General features: G+C 39.5%; 1 protein-coding gene across 39 annotated transcripts in view; it reads left to right on the forward strand.

The window, feature by feature from the left end:
- Positions 1 to 20506, forward strand: part of RIMS2 (regulating synaptic membrane exocytosis 2) — a 624467-nt gene that overhangs the window by 574945 nt on the left and 29016 nt on the right. For 17 of the 39 annotated variants that reach the window (XM_054984410.1, XM_054984412.1, XM_054984404.1 and 14 more), the window contains one exon: positions 4257 to 4498. The exons of the other annotated variants lie outside the window; for them this stretch is intronic. In XM_054984410.1, the coding sequence (XP_054840385.1) occupies positions 4257 to 4498 (242 nt within the window). The remainder of the gene's footprint in view (positions 1 to 4256; positions 4499 to 20506) is intronic. 39 annotated transcript variants of the gene reach the window in all.

Genomic DNA, 20506 nt, shown 5'->3' on the forward strand with positions numbered 1-20506 from the left:
ATTAATTAATTAAATCAATGCACCATATAATCCTAAACAGAATTACACCCTTCTAAATCCATTGAAGTCAATGAAACTGCTTAGGACTGCATTGTCAGTTCCTTAATCTTAACCACATGATTTTAGTTGCTCTTTAAAACATGGATGCCTTTTTTAAAAGTAGTTCTGGCTGTTGAAGATTAATTACTGGAAGGAATATTATTATTGATACTCCATTAAAATATGGTGGTTTTAGGTGACAGTTGATCCAGAAAGATCATCCACTTCCTAATCCAAAAAACATTTAATACTTGCTAAATAGTCCAGCCTCATTGATACTTTCAGACTCATCTGAAAGGTTATTTTCACTTTAGTTTGTAACCTGATATTTATTTTGGAGGAAGGTTCATGTGTATGGGTCTGTCTGACTTAATAATGTAATAAGGCTCTAACTAAATGGACACTGAACAAAATATACTCAGATGTTAATCACATCCAATCTTATAGCTATTCTAAATCAGCGGGGGAGGGGGGATTGATTTGCATCCAAAGATTTTCTTCTGTTGCATAAGGAGCTTTCCTCCAACACAGCAAGCTTTCCTTTGATGCAAGACTCTTCCCCTGCAGCAAGGCTCTTCAGTTAATAGAAGAGTATTAGATCCAGCCCATTTTAGCACCAGCCTTTTTCAGGGCCAGTGCTCAGAATTGTTTAGAGTGTTGGCATAGGACCCGTGAGGCTGAAGTTCAAATACCTCCTCTGGCCTGCCACTCACTGGGTGATTTTTGGGACACCCACTTTTTAAAGCTGCATTAATCCAGGGCTTGAAGTGTGTGGCCTGCAGACCACAAAATTCTCTAGTTCTCCCAAACACTGCATCCCCAGTGACCATGCAAACCCACCATAAACCAGGTCATAACTGAGCGTGCATTAAAGGATCCTCAAGGAAAAGCTACAGTTTGACATTAGAATGCAGCCATCATACTGTACTGGGAAATAAGACAGATTGAGCTGATCAGCATACTTCATGGGTTACTCACTTATACAGCTAGAACAGAAGTCTTTCAGAATATCAAGATACAATATTTGTTCCTCCTGTTAGAAACCACAGACCATGTATTCATAGAAAAGTACAGTCTTATCATGGAGCCAGACAGATCCCAGCAGGACATCTTTCGCTACAATATCAAACCCCTGAGATCTCCTTAACAAGCTTATGGTTGCTGAATGTGAGTGTAGCCATGAAGCTTTGCCATCGCCCTGGGCAAATCACAAAACAAATGTTAACAGAAATTCCTTGAAACAATTTCAGCTCATTTCTGGCTGTACTACACTGATGTTGTGCATCCCACCTGAACTAAGGATTGTACCCCTGTTAATTTTCTTGAAATTTTGAATGACTTTTAATACCATCTATCACAGTAGCCTTAATAGTAAGAGGGCTACTTCTCCACTGGTTTCAGATCTTTATCTTTCCATATACAGATTTTTATCTTTTTATATACTATGGTTATAGTAGTTTTGAGGTCAGGTTTTTTTTATCTGAAGCTCAGTTTTATATGCTGTTTTTAATATATTTTCTAACTTTTTATGTTCTTTAAGTATTCTTTTTAATCAATTATCATTGTAAATGTTTTGATCGTAAACTGCTTTCAGAGTATTCATATTTTTTAAAAAAATGTATGATTAAGTGGGTCAGTGTCACCAGAACACTGTTGATTGGATTTCTAAGCTGCCTTGAGCAAAGACTAAAGCTGGGATATAAATGTTTCAATTAATAAATAAATAGGAAGCGTTGTCAATGTATGTGCTTGATCTTATCTTCTTATTTAGGGAAGCTAGTTAGCCATCTATATAAATATAGGGGAGGGGGGAGGGAGGGAAGGAAAGAAAGAAAGAAAGATCACATCATTCAGATGGTGGATCAAAAGATATTTTTTTATATGCAGTAAGTGCTTCTTATGGAAGGGCTCTTATCTGCTTCAGGCTGGAGCATTACAGAATAAAAGTAAAACTAATACCTGGTCAAAGAGCATTCCAACCAAACCAGAACTGATCACCTGTAGTGTGAGGGAAAATCAGATGTGACACTGGGAGTTATGTGAATGTTTGCAAACCTTTTTTTCTTTTAAAAGGCCAAACACACTCAACCCCACTGCAGATACTTCCCCACACCATGTGAGAAATGCCATGTAGGAGCTTTCTGAAATGGTGTAGTTATCCTATCATCTTATTATTGTGTGCATGTAGGCCAAGCTTTGATTTAAATACATTCTGCAGAAAAAATTTGGACAGGATTTGCATAGCCTACTGTAACACTATGTGAACTCATGTGCAAACTGTTTCACAGGTGTTTGCAGAATAGTGCTAGTGGCTGTTTTCCTTCTTCTTGTTCTTCTTTTGATCATCCCAGAGAAACTACATTTGGTTACCTGTAATTATTGTACTTTCTGAGTGGCCCACACAAAAACCATTCAGATCTGTAGATATCTATCCAAATATCTGAGTCATAAACTCAGGAACATAGGATCTTATCTCAAGCTGATGTGGAAGAAGAGGTTTCTCCACATTGTTGATATGACTTGTGAAAGATTTCCTATAAATTATGATTATGTGGACCACTCTTAAAGAACAATTACAGGTAAGCGCCTTTCCTCTCTTTAAGAGAAATATATCTTCCCAAGGATGCCTCAGTTTGAAATATATCTTCCCAAGGATGCCACAATGTTCAAACTACAAAAAGCCTTTCAGTAAGAAGAAACTGCATCATCAGATAACCTCTATGTACAAAAACTAAACTGGATGGTCAGAGGATCTATAATTAGAGTTCTTTAGCTGATAAAAGAGCTACTCCATGTAATAGTTTGTTCTCTACTTCTTTTGTTCCACCTTCTCTTGTTTGGAAATAAATATTTAAATATGCCATCAACTGGCTAACATTTTGGACATATGTAAATGTGCCATCAACTGGCTAAGATTTTGCTGTAAGAATAAGCAAACATTAAATTCATAAAATATGATAGCTTCTATAATATAGGTCATGTTTCTCATAGTTACACATATCATACAAGTGACTTTACTCTTTGCCATACTGTGTGTCAAGTAGAGATGGGCACGAACAGAAAAAAACCCGAACATGATGTTCGTTGTTCATTGCCATCCATGAACAGGAACTCACGAACATGGCCCTGTTCCCAAACATGTTTGTGAGGGCCAGCAGGCTGTCCTCCAGCCATCATCCAAGTCAAGATCCCTACTGCACCACTCCCAGAAACCTGATCTGAGCAGGCACCAGAAAAGGTACCAATAATAAATAATAGCTTGGCCCCAGAGCCTGGCAGCAGCCCTGGAACTTGGAGAGATAGAACCCTATCTCACCACACACAAAGAAAATTCAAACTCCAATGCACTCTATCAAAATGCCAACAGCAACTGTCTCTCTCCCTCTCCACTGTCTGCAAAGTCAGAGCTGGGAGCCCCCCTCCCCCCTGGTCTTTGTTCCCTTGTAACAAATTTGGAGCTCCACACTTGAAAGGAAGACCTGCCTATCAAGCTAAATTGGGCTTAGATTGAGGTTTCCAGGGCAACAGCAGGAGTTCAGACAGAGTTCAGACAATTCCTGCCTAAGTTGCCAAGGGAATTGATTGCAGGTGCCAGACTGTCTGGCTTGATGAAAAGCAAGACGAACAGCAACGAAGGAGGCTTGCAACGACCACCTGTTCGTTTAGAATGGGGCCTCACGAACAGTTTGTTCGCAAACAGATTGGGCTGTTCGTGGCTTTTTTTTGTTCATATTGCTGTTCGTGCCCATCTCTAGTGTCAACAAAGTACTATGAAGAAGAACATACCTTTGAGTTGCAACCAACTCATGGCTATCCCATCCACAAGGCATTCCAGGTAAGAGACAAGCAGAGGTGGTTTACCATTGCCTTCCTCCACATAGTTACCCCAGTCTTCCTTACTGGTCTCTCACCCAAGTATTAATCATGGTTGACCCTGCTTAGCTTCCAAGTTCTGATGAGCTTGGCTATTCAGATTGCTAAAAACTACTATGAAGCCAGTGATTAAATACTTCCATTAAGATTTACAATTATGTAGCGAGACAAGTACAATTGCTTTAGCTGAAGTTGTCCTTCTCTGCTGCTAACCACACCTTCAGTGTGAATTAGTTGCTTTGTCCCCACAATCTCCCTAAGCTTTCCATCTGAAACCTATCCTTTTCTGTCTTCTCCCTTTTACTTTCTTTTTACTGCATTGTTTATCCATCACCGGCTGACAGTGTCTTTACATCCAAAATGCAAAGCAGACAGATGGGCGCGTCTGGAAAGAACATAACTAAGAGCACCAGCATCAGTGGGGAGATGTACACACTTGAGAAGAACGATGGCAGCCAGTCAGACACAGCAGTGGGCACTGTGGGTACTGGTGGAAAAAAGCGACGCTCCAGCATTGGTGCAAAGATGGTAGCCATCGTGGGACTTTCACGGAAAAGCAGAAGTACGTCACAGCTCAGCCAAACTGGTAGGAACCTAGATTTCAATTTGTTCTCCAAATGCTTTGTTTCTCATGATACCTATATAAGCATTATGGTTCAATCACATGCATGTACTGCTGAAACTGTGTATTTACTAACTAGAGTTCTAAATGGAATAGCTGAGTGAATTTAAACATTATATTCTAGTGTCTATCCACTTTATTTAACTCAAATGCTCTACAGACTGAATTGCTATTACTTCAGTTATTATGCTCACCGGACCACATGGAATGCGGACTTCTCTTTTCTTCTTAGGAACAACGTGACTTGCTGTGTTTATGTTCTGAGGGCCATTGGTTTATGAACGACTGCTGAAATGCACCTGGTACAATTAATTCTTTGGGTTTTTAATCTAAATTCATATTGGAACCCTCCACTATACATTGCTTTTGCTGTGGGATAATATTTGTCTTCAAGATTGTATACTGTATTATAGGTACATGGTATAATAATTCTACTTTTCATTTCCTTTTATTTCTTTCAATTTAAATACATACTAATTATTTCATTTAACCGTCATCAACACTTACAGGTCTGCCTGGGGTTGCAGTGTTAGACTCAAGTCTGTTCTGCCAAGTATTTAAGATTAACTTTCAGGAATGCCATCTTGTTTCTACAGATGCATACTCTCAAATGCTCTCTTCTGGTTATGTGAAATGCTGATGAAGTAGACAATATGATTTTAATTAGCACTGCTAAATTGTAAATGTAATTATATAGTATTAAGCTCTCTGGTTCTTAATGTATACCATCAACCTTCTCCTATATGCAGACTGCTGAATAAATGGGCTATAATTAATGTAAGGCTAGTAAACCAAGTATATGAAAAGCAGTATACACGTAAAACACACGATGCACATGAGTAGTATGATTTTACATTGCTCCAGACAAATCTTTCTTTAATATTTTAACATTTACATTTTAACCAACATTATACAGCTACATAGCATTTTTTTCTGCAGAACTGCTTTGTGAGATCCACTACTCCACAATGTAACTTTAAGCTTTTCAGGATTCAGAGTCAGTTTTAGGATTCCAAGCAAGATTTTGTGCATCTCGAGTTGAAGAATATTTGTATAAATTTGGTGTAGCTTTAAGAAATGAATGTCCTCTGTGTCCACTACTAAGCAAGTGAAGCAATACTGCCAACCTTCAAGCCCTTCTTTCTGTCAGTAAAAGAGAGGGAGAGGGGGCATGGCCCTTTAGACACCATTCACCCAGAGTTTTCCTGCCACCCAAGGGAGGGGAAGGAGAGAATGCTGAAGATGGGTGAGGGCAGATAAAGATAGCTTTGCTTTTGTATGAGAAGGGAGGAAAGCTGGAAGCAATGAAGAAGGGGAGGCTATGGGGGCTGCCAAGGAAGAGCAAGATGAAGTAGTGAGAAAGGGAAAAATGAGATGCTCCCCCACAAGTCCTTGCAGGTCCCCTGCTTGTATTATCTAATTGTGAATTTATTCTGTGTTCTACAAAGAAGCTAAAATTTAATTAAAATCTGGATTAAATTCATTTCAATGCTGACATTTCATATACCACCAATAGAAATGTCTACTCGTTTTTATTTAATAAAGTTATATTTATGAAATAATATTTGTATTTTAAAGCAGACTTGTATTGAGCATTCTCTCTACCTAATACAATTCTGGTTAAAATACAATTTTTGTGGATGAAAACTAGCTTGTGAAATGATTGTTCTCTAACCGGGAGTTATAAAGAACAAAGGTGATGCAAAGGTAAACCTTAAGTAATATATAATTTCTACATATTAAATCTTTTCTCATTCTTGCTGTCAGTATTATTTCTTCTAGTTACAATATAAAATGTATGTTATAGTCCCCAGGTGCCCTGAAAGGACAAATACAGTGTGTTTTTCAATCGTTTATTGTACTACTAATTTATGGCCCCTTGTGTTATGTTAAAGTAGTTGCATAACTACTGCTCTTTTTTTCTGCCAACACATTTGCTGCATGACAGCTTGTTATACTTTTTGCTCTTACCTTTTCCTATGGGTTGTGTATCTTAGAGTAATACCAACAAAAGCAACAATTATACCTTGTAGTATGAGGTTAAATAGCCTGTAGTATGGAACATAGTCTAATCAGTGATACTGTTTCATGGCTGAGTAATAGGAAATGTGTTTCAATTTATAGCTCTTTCCAGTACTCATCAGTGAGTTTGATAAACAGAGGAAATGATAATAAATTATGCCAAGAACATGCTATGCCACATAAAACAAATGCTTGAATTCTAAATATTTGTATTGGGAAATATATTTAGGTATGTGTGTCAGCTTAACACTGCTGCTACTTCAGTGTAATCTGCTGGCCTCCTAGTGACTGTACATACCATCCATACCTTTTATATGCAACGGTTTAGAAAGAAGCAACATCCTTTACATGGCAAATTAAACTAGGTTCATAGTTGTCTATGGAGACAGGTGGTTTTAAGGAATCAGTGGAAGAAAATGGTTCCCAGTAATACATCTGGTCTACTTCAGGGTTGTTGTGAGGAAAAATGGAGGAGAGGAGAATGATGTAAGCTGTTTTGGGTCTCCATTGTTGGGATAGGTGGGGTGTAAATGAATATAGCTGAAGATAGGTGGTATAATCTGGAGAACCGGGTTTGATTCCCCACTTGAAGCCAGCTGGGTGACCTTGGGTCAGTCACAGCTTCTAAGAGCTCTCTCAGCCCCACCACCTCACAGGTGTTTTGTTGTGGGATAATAATAACATACTTTGTAAACCGCTCTGAGTGGGTGTTAAGTCATCCCGAAGGGCAGTATGTAAATCTATTGTTGTTGTTATAATAAAAGGCAGGTTGATTGGTGGATGGGAAGGAGAGAAGGAAGCAGGGAAAGGTGAGGATATGGGAATTGACCTAAGGAGGGAAAGAGGAAATAGTGTGCCAAGGGGCATACAGGGGAAAATAAGGTGACCTACACAACTCCTTGTGGTTTCCCCACCATGTAATTGGATCTGGCCCAGCAGCCGACACCACATAACTGGACCTGACCTGGCAGCCAGAATTGCAAAACAAATTTTCTCAGGTAGAGGCTGACAAAGGGAGGGAAGGAGGAAAAGCTGAAGACAGAGGGGCAAATAAAGGTAGGTTAGCTGGTGGATGGAAAGGAGAGAAGGAAGCAGGAAAAGGAGAGAGGCTATGGGGGCATTGAGGGAAGAGAAAGAGCAAATAGTGAGAGAGGGGAAAATGAGATGTCCCTGCATTCTTTAGAGGTCCCTCACTTGTCATAATATAACAGTGACAGCATTCTTACTATATCTGGAGTACTAAGCAAACAATAATCCGAGGACTTGATGTTTGAAAACTGTTAAATGTAACTAAATACAGCTCAGGTATTTAATACAGTAGTGCAATCTAGGTGACAGCCAAACATTTTGCTCTTTGCATGTGGTGGCAAAGCCTTTATGTAATATAGGCTGCAATCCCAGGAAAGTGTTCTTAGTTCCTGGGAGTGAAGTCCCACTAAATAAAATGGGTATTACTTCCATGTAGACCCGCTTAGCACTACTCTTATAGGCTTGGAGCCTGTAAAGAAGTTCCATGAGTGCTAGATAGTCCCTGCTTTGGAGTATGCTTCCTCATCTGCTAAAACTCCCATTCGCTCAAGGCAACCATTGATAACTGCTGACCTCGTGCAACTGAAAGTTTTAGCAGAAGGGAATGCACGCTCCACAGCAGAGACTATGTGGTGCATGTGGAACTTGTTCACAGGTTGCAAGCCACTGTCTCTGATTCCTCTTGGCTCTTGGCTGTCTTAGGTCCTTCCTTCTTCTATATCAAATTATAAAAAATTCATATCTGAAAATACTTACACAAGAAACAGCCTAAAATATGAAAATTGGTAAGCTTGTTGCAGTTTATGAAACTTTCAATTTTCTTAAGTCCATAAAAAGAAAAAGTGAACATTCAGAACCATACACTATAGATCAGTCAGTCACTGATTCATATTACATAAACAAATGTGTTATACTTTTATTTTCAAGAGTATATTATTTACCGGTACAGAGAAAGATATAAATCAAACAAATAAGGAACAAATTGTTTACAATTACAGTAATACATGCTAAACATTATGATGATACAATAAAATTGAACTTTTCAGTAGTGTTGAAGTGTAATTGAATGGAAAATAGCAAGAGTCCAGTAGCACCTATAAGACTAACCAAATTAGTGGTAGGGTATGAACTTTCATGAGCCACAGCTCACTTCTCTTGCTCTTTTCCACTAATACAGACAAAAACGGCTACCTATCTCGAATATTCATGGTTATTACTATTACTTATTCACATTGTAGGGATGTTTATTTTATTTAAAATATGACTTTCTTCTGTTTCTGCATGAGGTCTGCATTCTGTTTTTATCCCAAATTATACCGCACGCCCTCCCAAATGGCAAAAATTAAGATACTTTTACAGAACAATCTTAGAATCTTCCTGATCATCCGTGACTGCTTATACTGATGTCACTTCTGTGAAGTAGTATTTGAATTGTATATGCTTCCAGTAGCACAATGGAAAGATAAAAACACTTTCACTTTAAACTGCAGAGAATATAGAGGTACCACCAGAATCCATAGCAGTACTAGCAACCCTCACCAATCATGGTGTGGTACGCTAACAATACTCTTTGATTATCCATGCATAATATCGGTAGCATGCCTCTATCGTATCACCCACCCCATCACATAAATAAAACACAACCCAGAAAGCTCAGCAACCATCTCAGCAGAACGAATAAAAAGAGGAGGCAATAATAGAGCCCACACCTCACACACTGCCGAGCATTCTTTTAATCTTACATCCAGTGGTGCACACGTGAAAAGGAAATGTTGTGGGGATTTTGAGTTCTACATTGGCCTTAGCAGTGTAAATTGTGTATATCACAACCAAAAAGACTGAAATTAATGCCTTAATGCTATGGAGACAGTATAGCACACCTGGGCTCCAGGTTTAAACCTTAGTGTTAGATGATGTACCAGAGAGGGCTAGGAAGAGCCACAGGCAGAACTGGGTTTTTGCAGTAGAAATAATCCGTGACGATGTGCTCCTCACACATCCTGATTGGCTGCATCAAACTACATTAATTTTTCTTAGGATCTTCCCCTCTCTCTAGCCATCTCTTCCCTGGATTCATGATGTTGATCACATCTGCCTGCTGCTATGCCAGCAACATTTTTCTCCATCTTCTCCGAGTCCTAACTGGCAGGGTTTATTACTGTAAGCAGTAATGAGGTAGATTGCTAACATAAAGGAGTCTGCTGCTCCAGTTATGCTGAAGCAAAGCTATCAAGACTGTGGAGGAGTCTCTGAGTCCTCTCCAAGAAAGAGTTCCATTGGAGACAGCTGAGGTCAGCAAGCTATCTGTCAAAGTCTGTTAACTGGGACACACAGCTATTAAACAATCCAAACATTCACTTCAGGAATGGAGTTGTGCTAGCAAGTCAGCTGAATGGAGGTGCCAATTATCTTGTTCTAGCAAGGCTTCTGTTCCTTTGACCACTGCATCGACAGACTGCAGAATAACAGGAAGAGCTTTCTTTTTCACTGCATCCCTATCATACCCTACAAAAGGTATGGCTTAGGTGGTTTCCTGCTTGCAATTGTACGGGAGCCTATCAGTCCCTGCAGCTGTTGGTCTTGCTATAGGCATGACATAATGTGGGACCCATTCCTGTTGAGGGAATGCCCAGAAAGAGCCAAGAAATATAGGAAAAGCAGTGAGTTGTGTTTAATAGCTGAGCCAGACAGTTTGTAGGTCAAGCATGGTATAAAAGATGATGAGCTAGTAATGTGAGAGAATGGTACCATCTAAGTGTTTTTAGGTCCCTTACCTTTGGAGTTAAGCTTTGGTGTCAGGTAGAACCCTGGGCTGTGCAAGCTTAGAATTCTGTCCTATGCTTCCTCTGACGCCACCTAGTTATGGCTCTGTGCTGGTATAGTTGCTAATGCTATGTCCTTGTGCTAGTGATGCAATTGATCCTGCATCACAGTGATGCTAGTGGCCATCACCTGGCATATCTTCAAACTGAGCCAGTGTTGGGGGATATAGTTGCCATCCTAAGCCTCTCCAGCTGAACATAGATTGTTCTATAAGGTACCTTAGTGTACAACAGCATGTAGCTCCATCTCTCCCATGTATTTATAATTATTCTTTTCATGAAATGAACAATTGTACTTTGACTTCATAAATATACACAACAATAGAATTTAATGTGTTAAGTTGTATATAATATATTTCATATTCTTAAAACAGTTTTAGGTTTAAAGAGAAAGTTAAGTACTGCTTCTACTTATTTCCCCAATTTTGGGGGGAGGGGGGGAAATGGGATTAGTGCTGAAAACGAGGACTTTTTTCTCCAGTATTTCTGGCAGTTTTATATGTATAGTCATCATAAGTGATAAAGGATGGGTAGTGTTTATTCAGAACTCCTGTTCAGTGATTGAATTAATTGATCTCATTAACTTAGTACACTTTGTAAAGGTCTTTGTTGCTTACTTGAAATCATTATGAAGGCTGACATTTTTGTTCATAGTAGTGCTTGTTCTTGAACAAAACAACCTTTCTGGTTTGTATATTAAGACAGGGAGTATTTGCTTTCTGGGTGTCAGCTGTATTTCCTTGTGCCATAATGCTCCTTCTGGCTGCTAGTACTGCAAAACAGATAAATGTTCCATCCCATGAAGAATTTTTTTTTTGTCACTTGGTAAGATTGACCTTACCTGGAATGAATTTGCTCCCTTGACGCTGCCTGGAAAAGTTTAACCGGGCCAGAAAAAAACAGAACTCAAAGGCTGTGATCTTTCTTTGATTTGATTTCTAGGCCTCTCCTAAGAATTTTCAGGACTCCACACAGCCTAAACATTTTTTAAAAACCTTAAAATTGAGAAAAAGAAATAATGCAATATAAGAATTAAAAATCACTTCTCTATCATTCACTGGTCTTCACAACTTCCAAACAGTGTTTCAACAGCACTTCCAAACAGTGTTCATGTTTGTTTGTTTGTTTTTATTTGTTATTTGTAGTCCATTTCCTCACTGAGACTCAAGGCAGATTACACAGTGTAAGTACAGTCAGTCAGAAACATTTCAATAACCAATGTAACAGGGTATATAAATACAAGTTTGCAAAGTTTCAAACCAGCAGTAATCCAATACAGAGATTTGTGCTGAATCCTCTCACATATGAGACCTCTGATTTTCTCCCAGACTATTCCTGGGGATCCTCTGTCTCAAGGAACAGCATTTGGGAAGGACATTTTGAGCACAGGAAAGAGGAATTGGCAAAAATTGCCCATTCTCAAGCACATGGAAATTCTAGGTGGGATCCAAGCTATGCCCATGCTATGGTTACTTCAAGACTCCGATCCGATCCAAGCCACACAGTCGCGACTGACCCTCGGCTACTCCGCAGATCATCCCCCTCCAGACCTTTCTGTTCTATAGCGCGTCGGGAGAGATCCACAGAGTCTCGCAGTGAAGTTTTTACAGGGTAGTTCACCATTGCTTTCCCCAACCCAACACACTTAGCCGTACGACAGCCACGAATGGTAAGTCATACGTTGCCGCCCCCTTGGCACTTTGAGCCAGTCTTCAAGGGGACTTCAAGACTAGACTATTGTAATGCATTCTACATGGGTCTGTCCTTAAAGACAACTCAGAAATTCAAGTTGGTCTAGAGTGCCACAACCCAGCTATAGTCTGACCCTAAGTGGAATGTGCATATCACTCCCATTCTGCAGACACTACATTGGTTACCAATCAGCTACGGGATTCAGTTTTAGGCTATAGCCTACAAAGCCCACATACCTGAGGCGTACATACCTGCAGGACCTCCTCTCTTGCTGTGCTCTGTTGTGACAGCTGTGCTCATCTGGGCAAAGACTTTTGAAGGTCCCGCCCTGCAAACAGGTAAAATCAGCAACTGCCTGTTCATGCATGTCAGGCAGGCAGGCAAGCCTGCCATAAGAACTGCCATAAGAACTGTGAATGCATGTCTGCTGCGGGGGGGATGGGGGGAATGGGCTTTCTTCCTGTAGTGTAGCTTCCTTCACTATGCCTATGCTTTGCTAAGAGACCTTATCAGTTCAGCTGTATGGGAACCAGGTGTGGGAAATTCAGCTGGGCATCTTTTGCAGGACTTTCACTGACTACAACTGACTTATTTGGACTGGGGGAAGGGAACTGGAGTATATGTCTCGGGGAAGACTGTACTTCAGCATTCTGGGCAATCTCTAACAGAGCACTTCTAGGGAGTTTTATCTGAATAAAGACCTTTAACTCATGCAACCATGTTGGATGAAGTGGAGCGTCTGAGAGAATCCCCTAGGCAGGTGTGACAATGCATTTCTACACTATGGAATGACCTTCCTGAGGTTATCAGGAGGGGCCCCACACTTCTATCATTTAGATGAATGTGCCCAAAAAAAATATTCAGGAGGGCATAAACAAATCAGAACTATAGTATAGGGATAATATTGTGTCTATTGCTGTGTTTATGGTGCATATCGCCCCTTTTTACTGCAATGCATTGGCTTCTACCTTTGTAACCCTTCTTGCATTATAGAACGTCAAACTTTAGACAGTTTAGGTGCATTAGACAGTTTTTGCTTGTGTAACTTCTCTTTTCATGGGTTCTATAGGGCTTAGGAAGCAACTTACACAAAATTTTAAGAAATAACTTTTTTTTCTTTTAAACTTTTTAACAATTAATAAAATACAACTTTTTTTTAAAAAATCAACTCTTAAGTGCAACCATAAAAAAACCTCCAAATCAACAATGTCCTTGAAAAGGCAAATAGTTCAACATCCAAGAAATGATGAGTCCTCTCTCATCCATTTGAAGCAGCTGTACCCCAGGCTTCAGGCTTCTTGTTGGGAATTATAGCCCTTATTCAAGGTGATAAGAGCTTATAATTTATTAAGCTCCCCGCAAACAGCCTCTTCCTCAGCAGCCTGCCTCTAGCTTCTGACTCCACCCCACCTCTAGCTTCTGACTCCACCCCACTGGGCTGAACCAATTAACCTCACAGGGGTTACACTTGTATTATTTTCAATTCTGTAACCCTAGACCCTGCACTATTTTGTTTATTAGATATCTTTGTTGTTTGATTGAATTGTTTTTCATATTTTGTAACCTCCTTGATCCTCAGTGAGAAAGGCTTCATTTATAGCCTGCCTATCTTGCCGAGACTTGGATTACCAAATATAAAAATAATGCAATCAGACTGCATACATAAGACATCCAATGAACAATGCAACAGGATTAGTATTACAAAAATAGAAAACAATGCAAGCAAAAAAATTTAACTTACGACATACCAAAAAAAATGCATAAGATCATATCAAAAGATTGAACAACAATGAGAATGAGTTGGAATTATCATTTACCCCAGGAGATGGAGTTAAATTTTCTTGTGGCATAATGTTTAAGATGTGTTTAACCTGTACATGCCTGCTTGGAATAGATGGATTGGTTCCAAGGATGGGCTTGGATGCAACTCAATATCAGCAGAGTGGTGAAACCAAGCAGAATTACTGGCCATACATTAATACGTTGAATGTTTTTAGGAAGACTGTACGGATGTGATGCTGATATTATTTTAGGGGAGCAAAATGCTATATCTAGACACAAGGATATCTGTTACTTAGGTTGGTCTGAATTTTCACTTAAAACGGGCTATTTCATCCTTAGATCAATTTACATATATTACCTCAGACATAACTGCTTCCTTGGGTGAGGAAATGCAGTATGAAATTACTGTGCTATGACTTCTGTGATCTTAGAGGACCAAGTGAAACAATATATAGAAATTTCTGGGATAGGTTGAACAGCCTATAATTTAGCCGTAAGCTATCATAGCTATAAATTATCATAGCAGAAATGTCAACAGCAACTAATATCCACACCATGTTTTTGGATATTTCTTAGACGTTTTCCTCTGTAGAAAGTAGTTTGCACATCTTTTTACAGAATTTCCATTGGATAGGAATGCCAGTACTTTTATTTGTTTGAGGCCCAGCATTGCAAAAATTCCAGAATGCATTATTTTTAATAGACTAAATTGTTCACAAGTATGTGGAATTATGCTGAATTTGCTTTTGTGATATACATTATTTTCTCTGGTGCTTTCTATTCCCTGAGTACTGTTTGTTGCTCAGATTGTTCTTTTTAGAAATTTTATAGTCCCCTATAACTGATGTTCTGCTCGGGGGTTTGGCTTCAGTTCTGACTGGCATTGTTATTTCTGGAACTGTTGAATGAATTTTGCTGTCCTTATCAAGTGTTGGGGGAGGGGGTTGTTGTTGTTTTTTTAGCATATGTTAATATGCTCATTTGAATTTCTTTTTTGAGCCTGTAAGGATTTCTGGAACGAGGTGCTTCTCTGAGCAAGTTGCTTTTCATCTTGCTTTACTCTGTGCCAGCAGTGGATACAGAACAGAACTCCCTGATAACCAGATGCAGTGACTAAGCAGAGTTTTGCATAAGGAAGTTGAGAAAACAACATTAGGGAACATATGCTGAGAAAAAAGAATATAATGTTCAGTGAGTAATCATTTAAACTGTATCCTGCTAGATACTGAAACTATTGAAATAGTTCAGTACCAAACAGTGCACCCTTCTATATAAAAGTAGGGCCCGTGATAGAAAATAGTCACATATTTACTGCACAACATTAATGTACCATTGGTTTACTAAATATAGGGCTATAATTAGGAACCAGTCTTTAGACTTTTAACTATATCTAATATGACTCTGAATGTATGCCTGTGGTGGTGGTGGCGGCGGCCGCATGGAGAGAAACTAAATTGTTTCCTCAGTCATTAATTGTAAGCCAATGACTTTATAGCATGCTTTATACTTACTCTTGTGTCTGCTAGATCTCTTCATAGCTTTTAATGCAGAGATAGCAGTCAGTGGTGAATTGACCATCATCTTCAAATGCAGCATTTTAGTGTGAAGTTTTCAGCAGGAACTAGCTTGATGGACTCTACTGCCTTTACGTCCAAGTGGCCTTTAATTATTTATAAACTTATCTCCACAGAGCTTGGAGAGGTCAAGATATTCTGTTAGGCCATAAGACAACTAGTCAGCTGCCCTAGATTTCTACTGAAACTTCTCTGGTCCTTATCACTGTGCAGAACAGCTGAGTGCCTTATAGTGCTTCATTAAATAGTGTGGCTGATATCCTGTCACTGAAAGTTAAATTTTCTGTCATGGCTCTCTCCAGGTACAGTTGGATGAGAACTCTGAAATGTTTCTTACTAGACATTTTTGGTTCCAATCTGCTGGTAAGGATTTTTATGAAAAAATCTGAAGTTTGAAGAGGCATGATTAGAAGAAAAAAAGAATTTACATATACCTTCAAAGCCTTTTCTATTCCCATATATGTCTGGAATGAAAACTCTGTATTTTGCGACTTTCCAGAAATAATTAGAGGACATAATCTCATGCTGCAATTATACGAATACAACAGTATGACTGATATGAAAATATACTGTTTGCATATTTAAATTCTGCATGAAATGGTTGCAATATTATTGGAGGAATTAAATATGTAGTTGTGCTAGTAAATGAGTACCTTGAACAGTCTTCTATATTATAAACAAGGGCTACTTATGGTAAAAGGTACCGTTTTGCCAAATGCTCAAGAAATTGCCAAGGTTCATTTATAGTGTATGCCTATGTACAGTGAAATAGCTACTAGCCATGATGAGTAAGAGAACCTCCGTATACAAAGGCAGCAAACGTCTGAATACCAATGCTAGGAAGCAGCATCTGGGGAAAGCCTTGGCCTCTGTGCCCTGTTTTGGCCTCCAGGGAAACTGACTGGCCGCTGTGTGAAACGGTATGCTGGACTAGATGGACCACTGGTCTGATCTAGAAGGCTCTACTTAGGTTCTTATGTAGTGTTACTCCAGTCTGAGCTTATTCAGAGCAGTAGGCGTAGATTGGAGTACAGCTGCATTGTATTGCTCTTTTAGTCTTGTGACTTGCCATGTGACTTGCCATTGGTATTTAACAGGGTTTGGTAGATGTAAGCTGCTTCATATGTCACATTTTTCCCATAATGATAATCTCTATGTAGGAAAAGTTGTGTACATTGTCACATATAAGGGATGCTCTGAGAGTTTTTTCAACAAGTATATGGGTTAGTCAGCCTTATCACTGCAACTCCTCACTCAGAGATGCTTGGACCACTGCATAGGATGAGATAGGACAGGACAGGCAGTAGCAGAACACACACCCCCTCCCCCGGAAGAATAGAAATGCAAATAGCATCACTAAGGAAACTGGGGAATATATTCACCTGGGAAACTGTAGCTGCCCAGTCACACATCTCTGTCAGGTTGGAATCCTGAAAGCAAGCACTGTGATTCACGATAGGGCCAATTACATAATGGCCGAAGTTTTAGAAGGATTTAAGTAAATAGAGGTGTATTTTTTCAGGAAAATATATAACAACAAAAAATATTTTAAAAAGCTTACTCCTCCTCTGTTTTAATTTGTTATACTGCCAGTAGTTGTGCTGCTGATATATCTGTCATCTACATCTCAAGAGACAGGACAATGTGACATACATAGGAACCACTGAGAAAGTATTCTCAGTCCTCTGCAGCAGGGATCATATGCTCTGCGGTGAACTACTGTTCCCTCATGATACTCAGCGTAAGAAAAATGCTACATATTTAGCAGCCCTCATATTGTTGATTTGGTTTCATAATCATAGTGGCCAAAACACAGCTGTGTGTCCCCAAATTCTGTGCCAACAAATGCTAACTTCTATAAATTATGCATTAAGCTAATCTACATACATTTTCTTGTTTTACATAGTTTCCTTTGTTTCTGTTAGTTGAGAAGAGGGATAGGAAAAGTGTATTTGAAACCCAACCCATTGACAAGTGGGTATCTTTTTGAAGCTCCTGTTGTATATGGAGCTATCACACAGACATTGTCCATAATCTTCCAGACATACTGTATCTTTGCAGTGATGAACTCTGGCTTTTTCAAGTAAACATTCAGATTTTCAGCATGCTGAATTCATCATCCAATACCAAGTTCTTTGTTTTCTGTGTCTCTGAGTAGAATCACACACATTCTCAGTCCAGAAGTATTTAGTTTTTTGATCATCATTCAAATTGGGAGCAACAATGACTGAAGATTAAACTTGAAGTTACTGGGGAAAGTTTCTAGCATCTCATCAGATAACTTTGTTGGATGCTCTGCCTGCATTAGGGAATCCACCTATTGCCGCAGGAGGCAATCTACAGGATGTTACTACAAAAAAGGCAAACTGTTGCAATTCCAAGACATTTTTTCAAACCTTTCATGGCTTGGATTTAAAAGTGTTAGTTCTGGTTTAGAGAGTCCAAGGGGACCAGACTTCTCCACTGAGTAAAAGCAACATTTCACTGTTCTAATGCTTTGACTGTTGGCTGAAATATAAATACTTCCACAGGAATTACTCCTAAGCAACTAGGAAAAAGCAGACTTCCCAGCCATTTTGTCAACAACAAAAATGCTATTTCTACATGCTCGGTGTACTCAGTTGAGTACACTGAGTACTACCAGATGATTGTAGCAGTGGCAAAACAAAGGTCAGTTTGAGTGATGGTTATGACGAACAGCGGCCTGTTTGCAAAACACAAAGTCCATTAAATGCTACCTTCTTGAGAAAGAAAAAAATTCTGTATATAGAATCTTTATGTGGAAGGAATTCTCTTTCATATTTCTTTCTATGAAATGTAGTAGTGATTAGATGCTGCGTATTGCCACTTTGTGCAATGGTTTAGACTTTACCGTACTGGAAAAACTGACTTTTGGCTCCAGGATAAAACAAGGGACCTGGGGTTGGACCCAACCTGCTTTTCTGCTGGTGAAAAAGGAAGGAGGGATGGGCTGTGGCTCGGTGGTAGAGCATACAGAAGGTCTCAGGTTCAATTACTGGCATCTCCAGTTAAAAAGACTAGGCAGTAGATGATGTGAAGGATCTGTGCCTTAGACTGTGGGAAGCCACTTTCTGTCAGGGACTGGATAGGCGAATAGTCTGACTATTATTAAGCAGCTTCACTATGACTATGAAAAAGGGCTATGCGAAGAATTATGTGACATGCATGCACAAAAGCAATGTGGGACTGGGCGCTGTAGCTTGGAGGGGAATTGAGCAAGAATGAGCCCCCTCCCCGAAAAAAACCCACTCCGGCTGAATCCAACTCTCAGAAAAGAGGCTGCTGTTTGCATTCTCCCAGAGTTACCATGTACATCTGTGTTCTCTGGAAAGATGAGGTACATCTAGCAAGAAGATTGTACAGCCATATGCTCTAAACAGTCTTATTTCTTAGCACTTGATAAGCGTTTGGAAATGGGCAAGGAGAACCCAATGAAGAAGAATCCAGTCTGTCCCCCAAGTTTGATGATTCATGATGAAGTCTCTTATGCTGCATCCCATTTTATTCCCTAGGATCCCACAACTCTGAAGTATGTCTTTTTGGGGACTCAAAGGGCTGTGGCGGGAAAGAAAAATCACAAAAAAAACCCTTTCTGGGGACTCTGATCTTTAAATACTGAATTTATGATCTAATTAATTAAAGCTTTTATCTTTTTTCATCTAGAGCAATATTCTCAAAGGTAATAGTTATAAACTGCAATTCAGTTTTTCATTGTACTTTGAAGATCCCAAGTTTCACTTGAAGTAATCTCACTAGTTTAGTTACCTGAGGTTGTACTTTATTTATTTATTTATGTGATTTATAGTCCGCCTTTCTCACTGAGACTCAAGGAGTATTACACAGTATGAGATTAGTACAATCTGAATCAAGGACATTTCCATACAGTATCAAGGACATTTCCATAAACAATGCTATAGGGTAAATAGATACAAGTTTAAAAAGACGTAGCATTAGCAAGAAGTAGAAGAAAATACTGAAACAGAACATAATCACATCTAGGACTGACATTAGACAACATAATCACTTCTAGGACTGACATTAGACAACATAAAGCACAGGTAGTACACAGGAGTAATAATAATAATAATAACAACACTTGATATATATACCGCCCTTCAGGACAACTTAATGCCCACTCTGAGCTGTTTACAAAGTATGCCATTATTATCCCCACAACAAAACACCCTGTGGGATGGGTGGGGCTGAGAGAGCTCCAGAGAACTGTGACTAGCCCAAGGTCACCCAGCTGGCTTCAAGTGGAGGAGTACATATTTAAAGCAACAGATAATATGTAAAGCAACACAGTGGTGAAGTCCAGGGTCCCTAACTCATTAGCAAAGCATCTAAGACCCCATCCCTACAATACAGCCCTCCCATTAGAGTAAAAGGCCTTTTTGAATAATTTGGTTTGGCATTGTTTGCAGGAAGCCAGGAGAGTGGGGGCTCTCCTGATCTCCTCAGGCGGGTCGTTCCACAGGGTAGGGGCCATCACAGAGAAAGCCTGTGTACAGGCTGTTGTTGATTTCGCCCATGTGCAGCCTGGCACCTGCAGGAGACCCTGTTCAGATGAGAGACCCTGCAGGAGACCCTGTTCAGATGAGTGAAGCTGCCATGGAGGAACATAGGGAGGGAGGCAGTCCCATAGGTATGTATGTAATAACCAATACCTTGAACTGAGCACGGTAACTGATGGGTAGCCAGTGGAGTGACTGTAGGATGGGAATGGTGCTCATGTAGATAATACATTTGTTTCCTTGTGTCAAGTCAGGATGAATCAGTTATTCTCACATAAAATCTAGAGCAAAAAATCACAGTAAAACTAATTTATTTTAGTTGAGAATGACTGTCTTCTTTAGTCTCTGTAATTAGTAAGATTTTACAGAGTGTGATTTTGGGGGACGGTTTGGATATACATTTCTGCTGGATTCTTGCTAAAGAAAGATTTGGAACGTGCCTTAGATGTGCGCACTCTCTCCTTCCCCCATTCCCCTGTTTCCTCCAACCCTCTTTAAAAGGACTTTAATGTTTGA

This window comes from Eublepharis macularius, chromosome 7 (genome assembly GCF_028583425.1).
Source record: "Eublepharis macularius isolate TG4126 chromosome 7, MPM_Emac_v1.0, whole genome shotgun sequence".
In the NCBI taxonomy this organism is placed as follows: Eukaryota; Metazoa; Chordata; class Lepidosauria; order Squamata; family Eublepharidae; genus Eublepharis; species Eublepharis macularius.